The sequence below is a fragment of the Anopheles gambiae genome, chromosome 2 (genome assembly GCF_943734735.2).
Source record: "Anopheles gambiae chromosome 2, idAnoGambNW_F1_1, whole genome shotgun sequence".
Classification (NCBI taxonomy): domain Eukaryota; kingdom Metazoa; phylum Arthropoda; class Insecta; order Diptera; family Culicidae; genus Anopheles; species Anopheles gambiae.
Genome location: NC_064601.1, coordinates 53,265,918 through 53,287,172, shown reverse-complemented (window position 1 = coordinate 53,287,172; position 21,255 = coordinate 53,265,918). Strand labels below are relative to the sequence as shown.

General features: G+C 40.2%; 2 protein-coding genes across 16 annotated transcripts in view; both read left to right on the top strand.

The window, feature by feature from the left end:
* The window catches only part of LOC1274491 (protein hairless), a 31,291-nt gene extending 29,011 nt beyond the window's left edge, over positions 1-2,280 (top strand). For all 7 annotated transcript variants that reach the window (XM_061642374.1, XM_061642372.1, XM_061642371.1 and 4 more), the window contains exon 6: positions 168-2,280. In XM_061642374.1, the coding sequence (XP_061498358.1) occupies positions 168-196 (29 nt within the window). In that variant the 3' untranslated portion in view covers positions 197-2,280. The remainder of the gene's footprint in view (positions 1-167) is intronic.
* Positions 2,281-7,190: 4,910 nt separating this feature from the next.
* Positions 7,191-21,255, top strand: part of LOC1274488 (metastasis-associated protein MTA1) — a 35,652-nt gene continuing 21,587 nt past the window's right edge. Inside the window, exons 1-4 of one of the 9 annotated variants that reach the window (XM_061646822.1) lie at positions 7,191-7,289; positions 9,762-9,918; positions 10,639-10,901; positions 16,775-16,936. In XM_061646822.1, the coding sequence (XP_061502806.1) occupies positions 10,874-10,901; positions 16,775-16,936 (190 nt within the window). In that variant the 5' untranslated portion in view covers positions 7,191-7,289; positions 9,762-9,918; positions 10,639-10,873. Of the gene's footprint in view, positions 7,602-9,761; positions 10,902-16,774; positions 16,937-21,255 lie in introns of all 9 variants that reach the window. The other 8 variants (XM_061646819.1, XM_061646818.1, XM_061646821.1 and 5 more) reach the window with 8 other exon arrangements.

Below are 21,255 nucleotides of genomic sequence, written 5' to 3'. Positions count from 1 at the left end.
ATAGTTTGTTCATTTTACTCTGTTTGCTGAGCAGCTTTTGTATTAGTGCCGCTTAAACCTATTCGACATTTTTACAAACAATTCAGTTTTTTGTTTGCTTCTAACATAGCTTTTGTTTATGTTTAATACGTATTCTAATTTTCGTTTATTTTTATACAAATTTGCAGACGTTCCATTAAACCTGTCCAAACACTAGGAAAAAATCAACATCAGCCAAAGGCGAATAACAAATAGCAGCAGCAACAGCAGCAGCAGCAGCAGCAGCAGCAGCAGCAGAAGGTACAGCCGCAAGTGATCTGAATTCTTTTGTTGCGTAGATCGTGCAAAAGATCTGACGACTTCTTGTTCACTTGCTTAAGAAGCAAGATGACCAAAACATCAGTAGAAAACGGGCACAAGGACAACAAAGAAGGTGGGGCATATCACGTAATGTTGGGTCCAAAATGAATGTAATGGAGTCGCTGTGATTATTCATTTTGTGGCAGGTATTACCTACCGATAAACTTTTGGTTAGGAATGAAAGCAGCACGAGAATCGCGAGCCACTAGTTTTAAGAAAACGGCATAAATTATAACAGCAACTTTTCAGACAAACCTTAGGCTTGTCCTTATTTTGTGCTACCGTACAGAAAGACTTAGCACCATGCATGGTAGAGCATGGAGCAAGTGAAGAGAAATAGAGAGAACATTTTGTAAACAAAAAAAGAAACACTGGAAAGGAATCAACTGCATAGAGACATACTATTTTTGCTAAGTAACATTTAAACGCCCGTGTTTGGTCGCTGGTGGGTGTGTGTGTGTGTATGTTGGCATACTCAATCACATGAAACAAATATCATTGGGTTTGCATGTACTGTCTATTTTACGTGTATAATCATATTTGTTGTTTTGCAACATTAAGAAAAACAACAAAACAAAGAGAAGGTAGGAACAATGTAAACCGTTGGAAAATGAGAAGTTTTTTTGGCTCATTATTTTGGCCATGAAAAAGGTTTTTTTCCATAAACTTGACCAGTTTTTCGCTTTATTCAATTTTAAATATATTTATCTTTGAATGACTTGTTTCCTTAGTTGGATATTTTGTTTATTGCTTTCGACATAGACGTGTCTGATATTTATAGCAAATGGAGTCTCATAGCTCCGTGGGTTTTGTGTCCTTGTACTTGTGTTGAAGTATGCTCTGGATAATAATTTAAAAATTGGTCAGATTCGAGTTTTAATTATTTAAATCAATAATCTTGGCAAAGATGACAAATTGTGTCATGTTTCAATGTTCCAGCGTTGTTTCAAGCTATACTTTAATTTGCTCAGCGCATCATGTTCAAACGGCTATTGATGATATTGTAATGGTCTGTCTATAAATGATGTGAAACACTTTGCGCTATGAAGGGCTTTTCCGGTGTATATGCAATTGATGTTAGTGATACATGTGTTTGAAGTGAGAGTATAAACGATATTGCACAACAAAAGGTGAATGAGAACGACAAGCTGGTTAAAGTGAAAGTGGTGCGCACACTTTTCCATCAAGCAGTAGTTTTATCATGGTGAACTGGAATCTCACGTAGCAAATAACAAGAGCAAAAACGAAATTGAGCGTAATGAAAATGATTTTATTTTAGTCTTGGACAGTGCGTGAGAAAACATAACAAAAACTCTGCTATGTGGGTAGATGCTATTGTTGTTAGACATATGAAACAAAAATCAGAAATGTATTTTGTTCCATGCTCCTTGTCTTTTGCTACAGACTGAAACAAATAAATTGTAGAATATTTAGCGTGTGCACTATTTACACCATACAAACGAGGATTGGAAGAGATAAAACAGCGCATATAGAGAGATATTCATGATACTAAAACAAATAAATACACACCCACATACACATACAGAAGAAACCAGATATCGAACAAAGATAGAGGAAATATTTTTCGCTATTTTTATACAACCACTTTGATGGGGGCGACAGTTTATTATAGAACTATTTGCGATTCAGAAACGAGTACATTGAATACTATATATACAAAACTTTACAAACACATTTATATACAATCACGTGTCCAAAGTTTAATAGAGAGAGAGGCATTGATATGCTTATTGTATTGTCCTTAAGCGAAAGAGAAATGTAATCCCGGAGATGAAGACATTTTTTACGGCATTAGAATCGTCAAAAGTTTGATAAACAAATTTAACCTCTTGCAAACGTGAACAATGAACAAAATCTAGTAACAAAAACATATTGCGTGCCTTGGAAGAAAATGAAAACAAAACAAACAAACAAACCAACTACATAAACTAAACTCAGAAAACTAAGCTACTGGATATACATACATACCGAGCATTGAAACAATCGATACAAAACAAGTTATATTCAGAACAGAACTTTGGAGAAAATGATAGAAAAATGTCACCGAACATATTAACTTATTGCAAATGGTAACTGTCGTGACGTTTTTACGACAGGTAAAACGATAATTGAGCGAGAATTTTTGAAACAGTTTTTAAACAGGCGCCAAACGTTATTTCGGTCGATGAATGGACAGAATCAATATTTTCTGGAGCTTTGGATAGTGTTTTAATCAGTTTTCAGAAAATAACAAGGAATTTAATTTCTTTTTCATGATCAATCGGGTATTCTTTTCACACAATGTGAGTGTGAAATTGTTATAAATTCGTTGTTTTGTTTTCGTCAACCAATACACAATATTATCATGTTTTATACGCCAATTTGTTGGCCGATTTATGAACATGATTCTGTTTGGTATTGTTAAAATCCCTTTTTTCATATTACTAATTGCTCTTATGATATTCAGAAGGATACTAATTCCCAAAAGTTTTGAGCATCGTCAGACCAATCTGTAGTAAAAGTCGTTCGTTAAACATTTTTGTTTTACTTATGGTGCTTCTATTTACTCTCAGTGTGTGTCAATTGAACTGGCTAGAGCCAGGCTTTATACCATTGACACAGGATGAGACTAAATTTAAGCATGAGCAAAATAACTTCAGTATACTTCAGAAACATTGTTCAGCAATTTAAATTATAATCACCTGATGCTCTTCATTCATTGACCAACAGTTATAGTAACACAGTTAAAGTAGAAAAAAAGTAAAAACTCGATGATTAATGGAGATGTAGGTGCCAAAAGTTGGATACACGTGGAACGAGATGAAATGAAACCTGGTACATCATCCGGATTAGATGGGGATGCGATCTCAATGGTTTTAAAATTGATTTTATTCGTTCTTTCAACTCGATCTCTCACCAACTAACAAATCGTCGCGATCAATCGTTTGAACGCATAAACATTGTTTGCGTGAAGAGAGATCAAGATGAACGAACGATGCGTTTCGAAGAAACGACACGTACGGCAGTGGCGCACGATTCAGGCGAAGAAGGTTTCGATCAACTATAGATTTCATATTCTATCAGTCAGCTAATATTATCCATCGGGAACTCATCGGGTGTGAAACGGGACAGTAGCGTTAAGCTTCTTGTAATTAAATATGCATTTTTAACGAAACAAACGTTTGAAGACAACGAAAACGTCAGGACTCTACCGCACATTCCAATAGACGTGTTTTTAAAACTCCTCGTCATCGTACAAATGGCCAAGATTTTTTTTTGTTTTCTCTTTTGTACAAATGACATACGCAAAACATACACGAACACACAACTTCAACAGAAGAGGGTGAGATTAATTTTGTGACATGGCTGCAGCTGTACTAATATTTGTCGCTTTTAAGGATCTCTTTATTCCTTATACTCTCTCTCGGCTATTTGTATAGATTGTAGCTCGCTTTTGCTCGGGGTTTGAAACGTTTTAGTCGGACAGCATTATGAATACAGTATGTGCAAGTAATTAACTGAACAAAAACAAACAAACAACATAATAGAACAACTGAAATGTAATTTTCTGCTGGCAACAACTACCGGTTTAACGATATCTAAGGGGGCACACAGCGTACCATCGCCGGTTTGCATTTCCGGATGCGAGTTGCGCATTTGTTAATTTATCTTATTTATTTAGAAACTACGCAACATAGACTGGAATACGACGAATCAGCTACTGAACGAAAAGTATATGCGCCCAATTTATATGCAACTGGAAAGTAAGTGAGTAATACTAATGTGGCAAAAAAAGCTCCAAAACACAACGAATCAAAAGTGCGTAATTAAACAACCTAAAAATAGCAAACAAACCGACCCAGCGAAAATGAAAAAATAAGCAAGAGGATAAAATTGGCCTCTTTTTGGTCATGGAAAAACAAAATGGGCTGAAAAAAAATAACAAAAACAAAAAACAAAAGGACCCGGCCACAGGTTGGGCTCCTGGCAAAACGGTTTCACAAATGTGGTTTTACTCGTTGGCAGCGAAATGTTGATGTATTGTCGTGGTGGGCTTTTAGTGTAGATATTATTACTACCTTGTATCGTTGTGGGACTGATTGGAAACTGCTGAAATGTGGCCTGCGCCGGTATATGGTGCAAAAGCAAAGCTTAATCTATGGTGTAAGGAAAACAAAAACGGATAAGAAAAAATGTGTGTAGAATACTTGAAACACAAATCCATTAAGAAAAAAAAACGTGTAAACGTGGCGGAAAAGGAAAACACATATATTTAAGTGTAAAGAATGACGAAGAGAAATTAATTAGACGCTAAGAAGCAAATATTTGTCCGTGGAACAAGCAGAACAAAACCAACAAAACAGAAAACTGAAAGATTTCCTTTTTTTTGTAAAAATCTACAATATATTGGTATATATTTCGAGTAAAAGTTACTATAAAGATTTACAGTAAAATGTCATATATAAATATTAACTATATTATTATAAATATATGATTTAGTTTAACGCATAAGAACGCATGTGTAAATGTATTGTATTCCGAGAGGCAGAGTGAAGATGGAACAAACGAAACGTGGAACAAGAAAGCATCAATAATGATGGTACGGAAAAAATGAAATAGTGTTTTATGTCGAATGAACAGGAACTCCACAGTACAAGATCAAATCAGTAAAAGAGGGGACAAAACAGTACGAACACAACAGAAACACATATTATGGGGAGTAGCATATACAGTGGGAACAAAACAGCATACATTCTTCCATAAATATCATAAATCATTAGCAGACAGAAAGAGTAGCAGTGTGTCATATGATCGTATAGAATGTTGCTCGAAAACCGAACATGGGATTGAAACAGTTTGTGTAGCGAAAAGAACACAAAATACGAAGTAATCAAAATAGTACGAAATAGTTTGTTTTCATACATCTCAGCTCAACTCAGCTCAAGTTGAAGAGTAATCCCGGTCCATTATTAAACCTTAATTATTTATGTTTCCCTCTTTGATCGCTAATTTAGCTAAAATATGCTGTTTTGATTCACGCAACTCAACATACAAACAGTCACGTATGCTTAAAGATGGTATATAAATGGTTCCAAGAGATGGAGCGCTTCCTGCGTAACACAAAAGAAGAACAAACGCAAGCGCAAACGCTTGAAGAGGAAAAGCATGTAAAGACAATTGATCGACACTGAACGGAACTGTAAGATTTCATTAGGATTTGATTATTATTTTGTTTGTTTGTTTTTTCTTTCTTTCTTTTAATTCGAAGTCTCGCTCTTCGATTCTAAGTTATTGGACGCTTAGTTAGGTAATGAGCTCATTTCCTCGGAGAATTGCATTAATATGTTATTTAAGTCAGTTATTTCCAATGCTGCAATTCAATTCGTTGCATGATGTGTGAATCGGACTGGCCCTGGTCAAACTGCTGGTCCTCCCGGTAGGGGCAGTGCACTTGCTCGGAACGATCGAAGCACCTACATCGATATCGTAGGCGAATTACTCAGCACATCTGTGGGACGGCGGAAGTAGGAGCGGAGCACACATTTGTAATACACAATTGGAAGATTTGTAAAGAGAAACAGACTCTAGCGGTGAGAACATACGTGGAAATTATAAAAAAAGCTTGTTCATTTAGACACAGAAGTAATAGTTGTACAGTATTTCTTTTTCCGTCAATTTTATAGCTATCGATATAAGTAAATTACAATTATTATCAACCGATAAATAAAAAGAAAATCAGACAAAAAACTTGTTCTTATTTGGGCACATAAAATGGTCATAAGCTGGACTAAGATGTTCTTACTTACTTTTGGCTGAGCTCTTCAAACTTTTCTGCTCGTGCGTAACATTCTTCACAAATGACGTTGTTGAGGGTCAGCTTTCTATTGTTAAAGCTTGAGTTTTGTCCTAAAAATTAAAAAATTGGTTGAAATAGTTAAACAATAAAACTATTTTTTTAAATCATTTATAAAATCATCGCGGGCTGCTCTGCAGGTTTGTCAGTGTTTGGAGACTTCAGACCTGTGGGCTTACAGTTAGCTCGGACTATATGAGAGTGCTATGCCTGGCATATGGTTCGTGCATCCAAAGAAAGAAAAGAAGAAATATATAAGAAAAAAAGCACTTTGTCGCTGTTTGAGCAGTTTTACCACCGACAAACCGACGTGACACTTGCGTTACAAAACTGTCCCACACGAAAGAACTGTTATTTGCACTGAAAGCGATCACCTTTGTCAAAATGAGCTCTGTTCGAGGCTGCTTAGATGGAAACAACTTTTCCAAGTACAAATGGCAGAGGAAGTGCTAGGCAAGATGCAAATAATTGGACAAAATACCCAGAAAAATCATTTGATAGGTTTCCAAATCAATACAAATTATGTGAGAAGTATTCTTCGTTGGAAGTTGGGGAGAAAAACAAAAAGGGGTTTTAGCAGTTTCTCCTCTGTGTCAGTGTAGTAAGCGAATCATTATAGAGATGCCGCTAGTGTTCAACGTATTTTCATTTGAAATAAGGAGACAACTTTTGAAGCTAATTTTGTTCGAAGTGTCACGTTGGTTTGTCGGTGGTTTTACCTGTTACGTTTAATCTGATAATGAAAGAACTGTTTCTTTCACTTGTATGGTATGATAGTATTTTTTTAATGGCAGTTTTTAAAATAATCTTGAATTCCGTGTGCAAAATTAATGACACAGACGGTACGTCGGACAGTAATAAAAATAAACGGACAATATCGAACATTTGAATGCTTTTGTTCGAAACTGTCGGAACATTTGTGTTTTGTTATTTGGGAATCAGTTCGAACAATTGAAGATTCTGTCCGAAACGTCATGTGCAGAGCAATCCGCTGCTTGGGCCAGTTTCACCTTACCCGTGAATCAAAATGGCGGAGCTTGGAAAAAGCGAACGACGCGTCCTGCCGTGCGTGCTGCAGAAAAACAATTAGAAAAAAGTACGCGGGGATTCTGTTGGGCAAGTGTGAGCGGTAAAATATCCCGAGTACTGTACCGTGTGCGTCGGGCGATCGACGGCGGGACAGACTGGACGCGTGAAATAACGGTACCCGGTACTTTTTTTTTCCTCTCTGCCGCAACTTTCTTCATTCGGCCGTTTCGTGGTTCATTCTTGTGCCTATATGTATTATTGTGACTTCCTCGATTGGTAGTGACGTTACGTACCGTGCGAATCAACCGGCTATGTTGATACGGTATGTATCGGTGTGCGTTAGCCGGAAGTGTGTGTCCGGAATTCCTCGCCGAAGAAAGTAAGCGTGGTTGGTGTTGAGATGTGGGAGAAATCGGAGGGGTACGGTGGACGCTTTCGCCACGGTCCAAATGGTTCGCATTATCATAATGAACGGTAGAGTAGGGGTGAGGAACAGAGGTGGAAGAGGAGGAAGGATGGGGACTGTCGCGTTGGAGGCTTGTTCTACCTTGTTGAATTTGGTTTTCGCGTAGCGGTGGGTGAGATGTGAGTGAGTCCGACAAAGGAATAACGTGTGAAAAGCATTAGGGCATCCGATGAAATTTCTGGTGCTTTCCACCAACCGTGTAAAATAGCATCAACCGTCCCAAACCCCGTTGCTGGTCGCCCAATAACGTTAATGTGTCTGGTATGTGTGTGTGTGTATCTGTGTGTGCGCGAATCGCGATAGCGCAATAATGGGTTTTGAAGGAAATGCTACGGATTTTCTTAGCATAATCAATTCACCGCAAATTCGCGCAGCGTGGAGACGGAGACGGAAATGTGCCAGAAGACGGGACGTGAAGAAATGTGTCCCGTGTTGCGGGGAAAGGGGCGAGCATCGAGTGCAGTCGGATACGCAAAGAGGAAAGTCGAAGGTTCTGTGTCGCGTTTCGGTTGGCTGATTCTCAACACATTGACGGCGGGATCGTCGATAGTAGTTGTTTTTTTTTAGTCAGGTTCTGTGCAATTTTGTGCTCTCAGTAAGCCGCCATCGTCAGCGGCGGTAATGAGAAGACGATGGTGTGCGCTCTTCAAAAGAGAGCAGCGCGCGACATAGCAGGCAAGTGCGTGCGTACGCGTTGTTTCAAGTGTAGCTATGGTTTTTTTAGTGATCGCCCCCTTCCCCTCCTGTGTAGTCGGTATGGCAGTGGATATAATAGCGGAGCAGCGTGTGAAAGCGAAACAGAGTGCGAGGAAGAAAAGTCGACGGAAAAGAAAAAAGCCACACACAAGCCAACGATCAGCGAGAAAGCAGGAAGCGAGGAAACGGATGATTAGCAGATGCGAAGACTAGACAAGGGCAGCAAAGCGAGCAGCAAAACGTAACCTTAAAAAATCCCTTATCGCGCAACTGTCGGCCGGTCTTCTTCGGTTGGCTGTGTGGGGTTGTGCAGTGTACATGGGCTCTTTTTAACTTTCTTGAAACCAGAGCGAGGGCTCCAATTCGTGCACACGCTGTACCCATACACAAATACACACAGACGCGCGACAGTTATGCACGCATGAAGAGCAAGGTTCAATAAATAATGCAATGCGCTCTGGTTGGTGTGTGCGGAATATGTCGCGAGAAATTAATCGCCCGATCGGCAGTCCAGTGTTGGTCCAGTGCGGGCGGTGACGATACGAGTGTGCATAGGTTATGTGCTTATGGGGATGAAAACAAGAAAACAAGAAGAAAGCGAAAAAGAAGCTTGATGATAAGCGCAACCTTTTTTTTATGCAAGTTGGTTGGTGGATGTGTGCTAAAATGTGTACAATGTGTCTCGGCTAACTTGAAGATTTTGCTACAGCCCCTAGAGAACACGCAAAAGCGTATGTGTGGTTGTGTGCGGGGCAAAGAATACGAAGAATGTCATCTCGAAGACTATTCCAGTTATCACCGTTATCCGGTTTTGCCCTTTGGTGTTTCATTTTTGCACTCGCCGCGCTGGTTTGCTATGCATGTTGTGTGTGGATGTGTGCGCGCGCGTGTGTGTATGAATGTGTATGTCATTCTCGATGCGCGTCCACCGGTCGCGCGATGCCTACTAGGGTTTATGGACGTGTGGGGAGCAGAGCAAAAGAAAGAAAAGCAAGAAAATGTTACCCAAAGGTACGGGTAGAAAAAGTGTCCTGAGTGGAAATAAGCAGGAAAGAGGATGCGTCGTAAGGGAATGTATACGCAAAGTTTTGGTTTATATTCTTCCCCACAGTTACATGAAAAAATATTTGCATTTTTAAGGTTATCATAAAAATGACTAATATTACGTGGGTTGGGTACACCTGAACTGGCGATTGGAAATAGCTTATATGGGGTTTGATTAACTTCAGACTTTTGGTAACGGTGTGCTGTGTGCAGCTTAATCTGTGTATTCATCAAATATTATGATTGCTTAAGGAGGAGTGGGGCAATTAACGAATGCGCGTTAAAAGAAAAAAAAAATGAAAAAATTAACTTATTTCATTCCTTTTATTTCAGAAAGCAGCAGTGCTCATGAAGGACATTGAAACGGGAGACGGCTGGGAATTTGTTTGGGACAGGTCCCGTTTGAGTGCACAGTAATCGGAATAAAAACGCACCCAGACGATCAACTGTTCGCTGCGTGATGCGGGACACAGTTGTTGACGTCACTACAGTGAGTTAACTTTGGGTTGTGAAAATCAAACTGCTGCAGCTGCTGCTGCAAAGCTTCCGATTGCTACGGAATCTAGAACACAGGTGTCTGCGGATGCTTTGTGCAGCATAAAAGCTTTCCTCATACCCCTATGCTGGCAGAGAAAAAAACGTCACCAATTGTCAACAAGCAGCAGCGAAAGCGAAAAGAAAAAGTAGAGAAGCAAAAAGCACGACGGACGCGTAGGAAGTGTTTGTGAGTGTGTCTCTACGTTGAGCTACCGATACGTGCGCGTGCGTGTGTATGTGTGAGGGTTTTTTGTGTGTCTCGTCTCGTTTGAGGTAACGCTTGGTTTGCTGTTGGCGCTGTGTTGAAGAAGGAATCGCCAGGAGGCGCCATTTTCGGGGTTCACTTGCAGTGTAAATTAAGTACGGCTAAAAGGAGAGCGATCAGATAGAAGGGGCGCTACCAAAAAGGGCTTATCGTGGTGGGCGGGAGTGTGTCGTTGCAAAGTGTTCGTCCCGTGTGCGTGCCTGTGCGCTAGTGAGAGTGTTGTGTGCGATTTTCACCGCACGGTGAAGAGGCCGAGTAGGAAGGTGCATTGTTTATGTTCGTGAAAGCAACAGTGAAAAGGAGGGAAATTGGAGGTGGAAAGTTTGGCGCCGCTGTGTGCGTGTGCTGGTTTGATTCCCTCAAAATCTTCGCGCTCTAGTGAGTGTTATTTTTTCTCTTCCTGCAAAGGTGTGTTTAGAAAGGACGCAGAACCGGAAGAGCATCCGCAATTGCAATTGCCGAAAAAATTGTGCAAAAGAGACGAGAAACCGTTAAAAAGTGAACTTGCTATATTTTCGGCGGAAAAATTGGATCCACGGTGCTCCAGTAGGATTTTAGTTGCTAAGCGCCTTTTTAAGGCGCTTCAGTGTGTGGGAGAAATTTTTACATTTTTTACGAAAAAACGGCTAAATAAACAACAACTATGACAACCAACATGTACCGCGTCGGAGGTAAGTAAGGGGTTCGATTTTTTTTTGCGGGAAAATCAGAAAAGGATATGGGGTACAACACCAGGGATCTCCAAACTATAATAAGTAGGGAATTTTCGGTGTAATAGTCTGCTAATACCTTAGAGATGATAGTTTTTGTTTTTTTTTAACTATTTTTACGTACACAATATTGTTTTATTAACCCAAGATTATAAATTGGTTTGAATATCAGAAAATTTGACCAGTGCTGAAATGTTTGAAGGCCCCTGGAGTACAGAACTATACAATACTAATTTAATATTAGCCGCGAAAGATTTCGCTGAGGAAAATACTGTGATTTTTCAGTACAATGTTAAAATTGTCAAATACAACATTTCATTCAATTATTGGGCGAGATAAATATTGGTAAATTGGTTTTGTTTTGATAGGCACTGCAACTTTAAATTTTCATCTCTGTTTTGTGTCGTCATAAACCATATATATAGACGTACATGCATAGAAAATCCTAATGCGTTAGTCATAGTTTTCTTCTTCTTTGGCACAACAACCGCTGTTGGTCAAAGCCTGCCTGTACCTACTGGTGAGGTGAAGTGAGCTTGGCTTTCAGTGACTTATTGTTACCATAGCAGGATAGTCAGTCCTACGTATGGGGGCACGGTCTATTCGGGGCTTGAACCCATGACGGGCATGTTGTTAAGTCGTTCGAGTTTACGACTGTACCACTAGACCGGCCCAGTCATAGTTTTACTCAAACGTTTTTGACGAGTGACGAATGTTTTAGTCATTGTGGCGTATGCACACCTACAATAATTATAGCTGCTCTTGCTTCGATGAATCGAATTGATAAGGAGACAATCAAAAAATTACATTTAATGTTTGCTCGTCCACAAGACGCCAATTATACGTGAAAGATTCGAGCAATATTGATTTCGCAATGAGGTACTGTAATATTTGTACTAGAATTAACAGCTTGCTTGACTGACGGTTGTCGGATTTGATGGATTACTTATTGAATTGAAATCAGCAATGTTTGTTTTACTTTATCATAAATAATGTCATATTGTCATTGGTGACCATCCTTGGGTTCTGAACTGTTCAATTATGGCATTTTCCAATCGTAAAGCATACAAAAAACTACTACAGGATTTATTCTACTTCTTGGTGTCCGATGTATCTGTTAACTCCAAATAGGTGTTTTTTAATTTAGAAATGATAAAAAGAACATTAATCCAAACTATCAATATTTAAAAATGCCACACACAATCAACAAGAAGATTGTGGAATAAGATACGAAATGTGTTTTCGTGTTTGTTCAAAGTTGTTAAACTAGTCAAATATTAAAATAAAGATAAAGTTATTAAAAGTTTCCTGTAAGTAAACAAGCCTAAACATGTGTATTTTGAATATTTAGAAATGGGGAATGTAAAAAAAGGTTGAAAAACATCAGAATTAATTGTATTCATAAAGCTTTTATTTTAGAAAACGACGGTGTGCCTGGGTTGTTCGATAAAGCAGATTCTTCCCAAATTCGATCGAACGCATCAATTGTCGACGTGAATTGCGTGCAGACCAAAAGAGATGGTATTAAAAATAGAACCAATCTCTTGCGCTCGTATGTGACTGCTGTTAAACATTCTGCGACCCCTTCTCCGATTTGTCTAAAAATTGCTTCAACGTTTTGTTGGGATGCAGCATTTGTCATTGTGTTTTGTTTTCTTTTTTCATCAAAAAAAGCAAAAGTAACGGAAAAACGCAGATATACAGCTAACGAAAGCAGGTGCTAGAGGATTTGTTCGGATCATCTACGATTCTTGAAGCTTCATACTATAAACAGGATATGTTATAATTATTGAAAAGAGTTATAAATAATTTATCTCATATCGTTTACAACTTTACAAATTGAATTATGTGTTTGTTTTGTTCGTTCAAGTACTCATTAGTCATTAGTCTTACAAACATAAATTGATCTTTTCGTTGGCCATCCATGTGTCGATTCTTTAATAATCTTTGTTGAGAAAAAAATGCTGATATTTTATGCTGAATTAGGAAATAATTTTCTTCTGCGTTCCTTCGTGTTGTATTGTCGAAAGTACACCAAATCAGAAGACAATTTTCGGAGTTATTGAAAAATAGCAAACCAAGAATGTTTTTTTTTCCTAAGATTTTCAAAATATGGTAGAGGTCAGTCATGTTATATTGACTGTGGATAGTTCTTCTTCGTACCTTGCTCGTATTACAAGAACACGATAAACAAACTTTAACGGTAGGTCGGTTGGTATTCGATACAACAACGCTCAACCACTCACCCAGGGCAGGGAAATTGATCCACGTTGTGTTAGGGTACTCTCTTCCTTGTGCTAATGCTAAGACCTCCACCGTAAGATGGTCAGTAATGCTCGGGACTGGACAATGCTGTACACGGCAAGGGCTTCGTTTTATGCGCCGCCATAACCGCCGATGACGGAAAGAAGAATAAGCGGGGTGGCGTCCCGGCTTGATTTCGTGTTTGCCTTTCCGTCTTTACGTTTCCATTCGCTCGGCGTTTGGTTTTTGCACTTCTTTGCCTCTTTCGATTTTTTGGGACTACCGCATGTTCTTTTCCTGCGTGACTTGCTTACTGCGCTTCTCATTCGGTTCAGGGTCAACAACTTTCCAACATAGGTTTGTGATATGGATAAAATAGGGGGAGATTACGGGTGCACCACGGGTGGGCACGGGGGGGAACAGTAAAGCGGGACAGGGGAAGAAGAAAAAGAAAAAAGGAGCATGAAAGCAATGTGACGATTGGAACCGAAAGAATCTAGGTGTCGGGAAATGCTAATATACTGTGGGGATTTGGGAATGAAACATATTTTTAATGAGAATTGATATAGTGGAAGTACCGTTTTGCATGTTAGAAGCAGTTAATATGAAAGCTTACGGAAATTTATGTGATACGTAACAGTAGTATACTGCTAGACGCAGCAATTAATTTTAACTTGTATAGATCCGATCGTTGGCGTACGGTAAAAATATCGAATGGAACGTTTTATTTTGGACATAACCAACGACTCATTAATAAATAAACTCCTTCACTGGCCAGGGTATACTGTGAACCATTAACTTATTATTATTTAATTTAGTTATATTATTTCATCAGAACATGATATTTTCAACTTGTTAATAAATACAAAGCGAAACTGCTTCAGTAGGATAATTCCGTATTGTTTGAAATTAACTAAATTAAAGTGGTTCTATTTCTCCATTAGACTTCAAAAGCTTAATATTAGAATTGTTTTTTTTATAATCAGTATCGACTGAAACGAACCGCAGTTTAGTGGGGCTGGCGAATCGTTCTCAGATGAGATAGATAGATAGATAGAATGCAGCGGCGAGTGAACAGTAATCACTAACGTAGAGCATCAATCGACTGAGTTCATCGTCCCGCTGGGCTGGGAAATGGTTCGTTTTGTGTGTGTGTGTGTGTGTGTGCTTGTTTTATCATCTTCGTAACGCATCCGTGATTGAGTTCTCGAATCTCTCAACTTCTCGGCTGAACAGCAATTCGGAAGCAGTGTGAAGAACATCATTTGGGCAGCTAGTTACACGGACCTCTCAGCTATGGTTTCAGACTCCCAAGGTTTAATAGCGACGAATTAAAGTTTGTAAGAAAATACATAATAAATATTAGCGCGGGCCAGATGCAAATTGTGGAGCATTTAACACACTTTCATAACGTTGTAGTTAGCCATCGCACGAACATGATGAATGTAAAAATAATACGGATGGGTGGCTGGTCTGGCAGCAAACAAAGTAAAACATTCACACAGCAAAGTGACCGCGTATTGCAGACCCAATAGGCATCGACTGGGTGTTTGTTGGTTGTTTGTTACGCAAGCAAATTTTCTTACACGTTGTGCTTATCGTTTGATGATTTTTTTTGTTGCAAAATTTAGCTTAATTCTCCCATACTATCGTCTGTTGTGACCATCGTGTATGTATCGGCGGATTGTTGTTCTTTTCTTGGGCTTGGGCCATCAACACAATAGAGTAAGAGGAAACATAGAAAGCTGGGATACGGAGCGCGGAACATGAAAGGCAACGCAATGAAAGGCCGCAAAACAGTGTGATCGGTGTGGTTGCTTTATGCCGGTGGCCTCGTTGTGTTGCTGAGTTCGATGTTCTACTTTCCGCTTGTCGCCAGTCAGTTATGCTGGCTATGCGAAAAACGTTTGAGTTTTGCTGTGTTTTGCTTGTACAATATTTTATACCTTTTCAATCAATACAAACACACGATGCGCTATTATGACGATGCGTTTAATAATTCTAATTGTTTGACTATTGGTAGTATCACTCTGCTATTCAGCCAAACACGGCAAATGCCTAGGAATGGAAAGATAAATGTATAGATTTCCACTACAATGTGTATAGATTTAAAAAATCAAGTTGATAGCAGCCATACAATTTGATTAATTTATTTGCTGTGCATGCAATACGGTGCATCTGACTTCCATTCACAGATCGTCTTATCAAAATGTTTGGTATTAAACATGGATTAATGGTATAATATTTATGCGCAAAGTAGAAATCAGTTTGGCGAAATAAAAAGAAAAAAATATTCGAGTTGCAACTGTGATGTATAAACCAGTGCTGCAAAATGTCATGAGCATCACGTGATTTTCACCAACGAAAACAGTGAACATGGTAGCTTGATACTCATTGCTGATACTCAATAAAAGTGCGCCTTGACATGCCGAACGCGGCATGCGAATTCTTGAGTCCAACGCGGTACTCTGACTGACAAGCTTAGCTTAATGCCGGCGCAAGCATAATCATGATTTTTTTCTGGCTGTGAACAGTGCTGCCAACTGTTTGAGGCTCGCCTCTGATCATCACAGTACAGCTCGTGACTCTGACATGATTTTGTTTCAGCCAGAATTTGTCATGACTATGTCAGTGACATTTTGCAAAGCTGATCACAGTAAAAAAAAAAGTCATGACATAGTGACTGACCAAGCGATGGTCGTAAAAATGTCATGAAGCATGTATTGGTCACACCAACCGTTTTGAGAATCACCTCTGGTTATCACAATTGAGTACATAACGCTGATATGGATTTTGGTTCAGTCAGATTTTTTATGACATTGACAGTGACATTTTGCAGCACTGGTATGAACTCGTCGCATGGTGCAGTCTTCAACTTATTGAGCCATAGTAAAGTCGTCAAAGTTATTGAGCCATAGTTTGTCATGGTTTCAAGCTTTATATGGACCGTCCTCCTGTAGCACGGACAGATTATCTGGCTGTGTGGTATTCAATAAGTCTCGAAAGCCTGTATTGGAAGGAATGTCCGCGTTCCAATTTGACTACACTGTACGCTAAATATTTAACATTTGCTGCTTTTTTGTTCCATTCATACCAAACTATTAATGGTCACTCATGAATTGAAAGTAATCGTTAAAACGGCAGGCTTTCACATTCTTTTGAACCAATTCGGCACGCGCACTGAAAAGTTAGGAGACACCCAACATAGCAAGAAATACAAAAAGAAATGTTCTCTTCAAATGAAATAATTTAATTTTGATATATTTATGTTTGTTATTTGTTATTTTATTGTTTACAATTCACCGGACACCCGTGTGCGTGTGTGGCCTTCTTGTAGTGGAATTCTGTTAATTTATCGTTTCAGTAATTATGCTCGCCCTTTTACAATGTGTCAAATGAGAGTTGAAATAACTAATTTATTACACGCCATCGCTATCGCTATGTTATTTGACTTAACAATCGTGGGCGGTGCAGGTTTGTCTTAAGCCTGTGATGGATTTGATCCTCTGTAACTTATGTGTATACCCATAGCAGAATTTTGAAATGTGAAATGTGTTCTAATCATACATATATATTATACTTACTTACAGACTATGTCTACGTGGAGACATCGCCGACGACACCGTACCAGATTCGGCGTATCGATGAACTCAACAAAACACCGAGCGGCAATGTTGAAGCCAAAGTGATGTGCTTCTACAGGCGAAGGGATCTTCCGACGCCGCTTGTGCAGTTAGCCGATAAGCACCAGAGTAAGTAATAGTAGTTATGCTGTTGATAACCTTTTGGCCTGTTGCCACAGTTGGTATGATGGTTTTATGCTTTTTTGTTTGTTTGTTTAGCTATTTGAGGTCTGGTTTCCGTTCCCCCAAAACGTCACTAATATTAATGAAGATATTTAAAAATGTATGTTTCAAGTTGCACAATCCATAGGATGTCTCGTGTTTGAATAAATAAACCCTTGCCATAAATGTTGCACACATTTTAACAATTTAGCAAGGAACAATGAGTCTTGGTGTTTATGCAACGCTGTCATGCTAAGCTTGATGATCAAATGAGAGGAAAAGCAGTTCTGTTTTTTTTAAATGAAAGTCTTTACAAATTTTACCAATTAATAATGAGGCTGTATGACAAAATCGTAATCGTTTATTATAATGTGACATGTGACTGTCGCAAGACAAGTGGTTGTTTCAAGAAACAGAGCTGCATTTTAAACGGATCTATTGAAAATGTAAAAGTAAATAGACTGGGGTTCTTTTTTATCGATTTGCATTCCAGAATTGTGGTAGAATTGGGAACATTTATAACCAACCTCATACCAGTTTAAATGACACCACATTATGCATACTTTAATTGTACTTTAGACTACGTGCCCTTAGCAAGGCTATCTAAGGTATGATGCGTTTAGAAAAGTACATAGAGCAAATGGTTAGATTCAAAATATGTTTCACGTTTATCGCCCTTTTCCATGGACAAAGAACGATAATGAGCAGTGCGAAACGCAGCATTTCAACTTTAATGCTGCGATATTTCTGAATCACATGTATGTTATGGCGCTATTAACCAACCACATCCATTCCATTTGCACAACATCATATTTCTACCCACGTGTAGGCTGTCCGGTATATGTGTAGCCTGTCTGATCTTGATCCTTTTTTCAAGAACTGGTTCCATGAAACATATTTTGTCTATAGTAGTGTAGTTAATCTTAGGAATAGAGGATGGCACAGGTAATTATTGAACCACGTCGGCATTAGTAGTAACTGGTCACAAATGGATTTTTTAATGATGCTTCAGACATGTTCAGAATTCCTTACAATATATTCACACACATGCACGTAGTCCGGTTAGAATGAGTACTGGATCAAGCTTCTTAGGAGTTGGTAACTGCCACTTACTCGATTTATTTAATGGCTATGTGTAATGTCGTTGCTAATTCGGGGGTTTCTCAAGACCCTGGAACACTATTCCGAACCATTCTTAAACAATGCCAAAACTACGGAATGATACTTGGAAACGTTGATGATACCTAAATTCGTATGCAGCAATGCTGAATCTGCAGCACATTTCTCGAACACACTGTTCCATCACCAAAACATGCAGTCTAACAAATTGTTTACACGTATCCCATGTGTACATCAGTGTTCGGGAAATGGCTTAACGATAGTGTCCCGCGGTCTTGATATAAAGTGAGAAACCCTGTAAAATATTACTTACTTACTTACTTATCCGGCACTACAACCGCTTTGCGGTCTTGGCCTGCCTCAGGAGTGTCCGAAACCGCTCGCGCCTTCTTCTGCCAGTCCGTTATCCCGGCCTTAATGGCGGACGCCTCCACGCCATCTTGCCACCTCAATTTGGGCCTACCACGCCTCCTCTGTCTTTGTGGACGGCCTAAAAAGACTTTACGGGCTGGGTCGTCCGTTTCCATGCGTATAACATGGCCAGCCCACCGGAGCCTGGCGAGCTTTATACGCTGTAGGACAGTGAGGTCGCCGTACATCTCGTATAGCTCGTCATTATATCGGCTCCTCCATTGTCCTTCCACACATACGGGGCCAAGTATCCTTCTGAGCATCTTCCTCTCGAACGCGGCTAAGAGGGCTTCGTCAGATTTGGACAGTGTCCATGTCTCAGAGGCGTATGTGAGTACTGGTACTATATAGGTACTATATAGTCCCAGCTTCGTCCGTCGCGACAGGTTCTTTGAGGTGAACTGCTTTTTCAGGCTGTAGAATGACCGGTTGGCAGCCAGCATCCTTGCGCGCAACTCAGCTTCCATGCTATTGTCGTTGCTGACCTTTGACCCAAGATAGGTGAATTGTGGGACGACTTCAAAAGTGCGTTCACCTATCTGCACGTCACGCCTACGTAGATTCTGATTATTTGTTGGTGGGCCCGCTGATGTTGCCACCATCAGTTTGGTCTTTGGCTCGTTTATCTGCAATCCGAGGCTCTCTGCCGCCTGCTCGATCCCTTGGTAGTCTTCTGCTACATAGGAGAGCCGCAGACCAATGATGTCTATATCATCAGCGTATGCCAGGATCTGGGTTGACTTATAGAAGATGGTTCCCGTAGTCTCCACCCTCGAGTCACGGATGGCCCTCTCTAGCGCCAGGTTGAATAAGAGACAAGCAAGCCCGTCCCCCTGGCGCAGACCTTTGGTGGTAGCAAAAGGTCCTGAGAGTTTTCCATCCACCCTCACCTGGCATGTGACGTTGGTCATAGTCATTCTAACTAGCCTTATCAGTTTGGCCGGGATTCCAAAAGAGCTCATAGCGTCATACAGTTTTACCCTGGCTATGCTATCATATGCGGCTTTGAAGTCAATGAAGAGATGGTATGTGTCGTGTCTGTATTCAGCCATCTTCTCCAAGATCTGCCGCGTGGTGAAGATCTGATCAGTGGTTGATTTTCCGTTTCGGAATCCTCTTTGATAGTTTCCTACTATCTCTTCGACGTGCGGGACAAGGCGATCCTGAAGGATCAGGGAAAATATTTTATAGGCGGTATTCAACACCGTAATACCCCCCCCCTCCCCCCCTGTAGTTGTTGCAGTCCAACCTATCTCCCAACCTATCTGTAAAATATATGAGTACACAAAGTTGAAAGTGCAGATGACGTCATGGCTTTAAAACCATGAAAGCTTGCAAAGATATAAGTAAATGTATTAAAAAAAGCAATAAGGGAGAACATCAATATATTCAAAAACTGTCATGCATTTAAATAGTTTAACAACAATAAATGACGAATACTCAAAAAAGGCAGCTTTTACCGAAAGTTCACACTTGAATTAGTTGTTGCCATGAGGATGCGCGTAAATGTTCGCCCGGTCACCGTTGCCTGGGTCGTTGCAGCAACTCTATGCAGATGTGAAAAGCAACGGGTTTATATGGCGTATGTACACGTGCGTATACGCCTGCTGCTATCCTGGCAAAATGTGCATTTCCTATTGCCCTAAGCACCCTACAACCTGGTGTGTGGCATTGTTGTGAGCGTTGCTGGTGCTTCCGCTGGTTTGTTTTAATTAATTATTAGCCTTGTTCCATGTTTCCGTCCGTCCTGTGGATGTCCATCTTTCCAGACGACGGCTTCCCCGGCAGTGTAACATATTTCTTGCACTGCTTGCTCCCATGTACACCACCGTTCAAAATCGTATCTTTAATGAGAGGACGGGATGGCGTTCGTCGTGGTGTATGGTATACACACACATGGCCACACACACAATCTCTCTCTGCATCACCTCCGTTTCTAACGATGACGGTACAAAAACTACTCGCTGTTGCGTTTTATCAGAAATGCCTTTCTCAGTGCAGACACTAGCGAGTGGTGGCCCAGGTGCATCCTATCTTGTGCATTTGCTGCGGTTGATTTTCTCCCCGGGAAAAAGCATCCCCGCGTGCGTCTGTGTGTGTGTGTGTGCGTGCACGCACGTAAGTGCGTGAGGGTGGTAATGTATGCAACATCCCGGAATCTGCAGTGCCCACTCACTCACTCACCGATTCTCCCGTCCAATTGGCCGTCTTGTTCGCACGACAAGGACTATATTTTAAGCGTAGATCTGAGGATTTTCGGGGTATCTTGTGTGCTTGTGAGCTAGGTTTCGTTGTTGAGGGGTGGTATGGATGCAGAAGAGGTGCTGTAGAAACCGGCAGCGTATATAATAGCTATAGTTGTAAACCCTGGATTGAATTTGCATTGAAAAGTGCGTGCCTGGTTCAGTTGCTGCTCCAGCGACGGACTTGGCGGCTATTTGCATTGGGGGCTGTTAATATGTGTATGTGGGCTCGTGGTTTTCACTAGATTCCGGAGTCTCATTTGGTGGGGATTGCCGAATGCACCAATACAGCTACACAGGTGAATTTCGAACACTAGACCGTGCGGGCTATCGCGAGTTGTCCCCACAGATTCGTAAAGAAAGCTTCGCAAATGCAACCATGTAGAAGAAGGAGAAAGTATGGCGAATTGAGGCGATAGGATAGAAGGCGGGCGACTAGTTATATTATACGAGATTTAGTGCAAATATGTGTTTCAAATATTACTTCCTGTACAGCCACCACCGTTCGGGGTT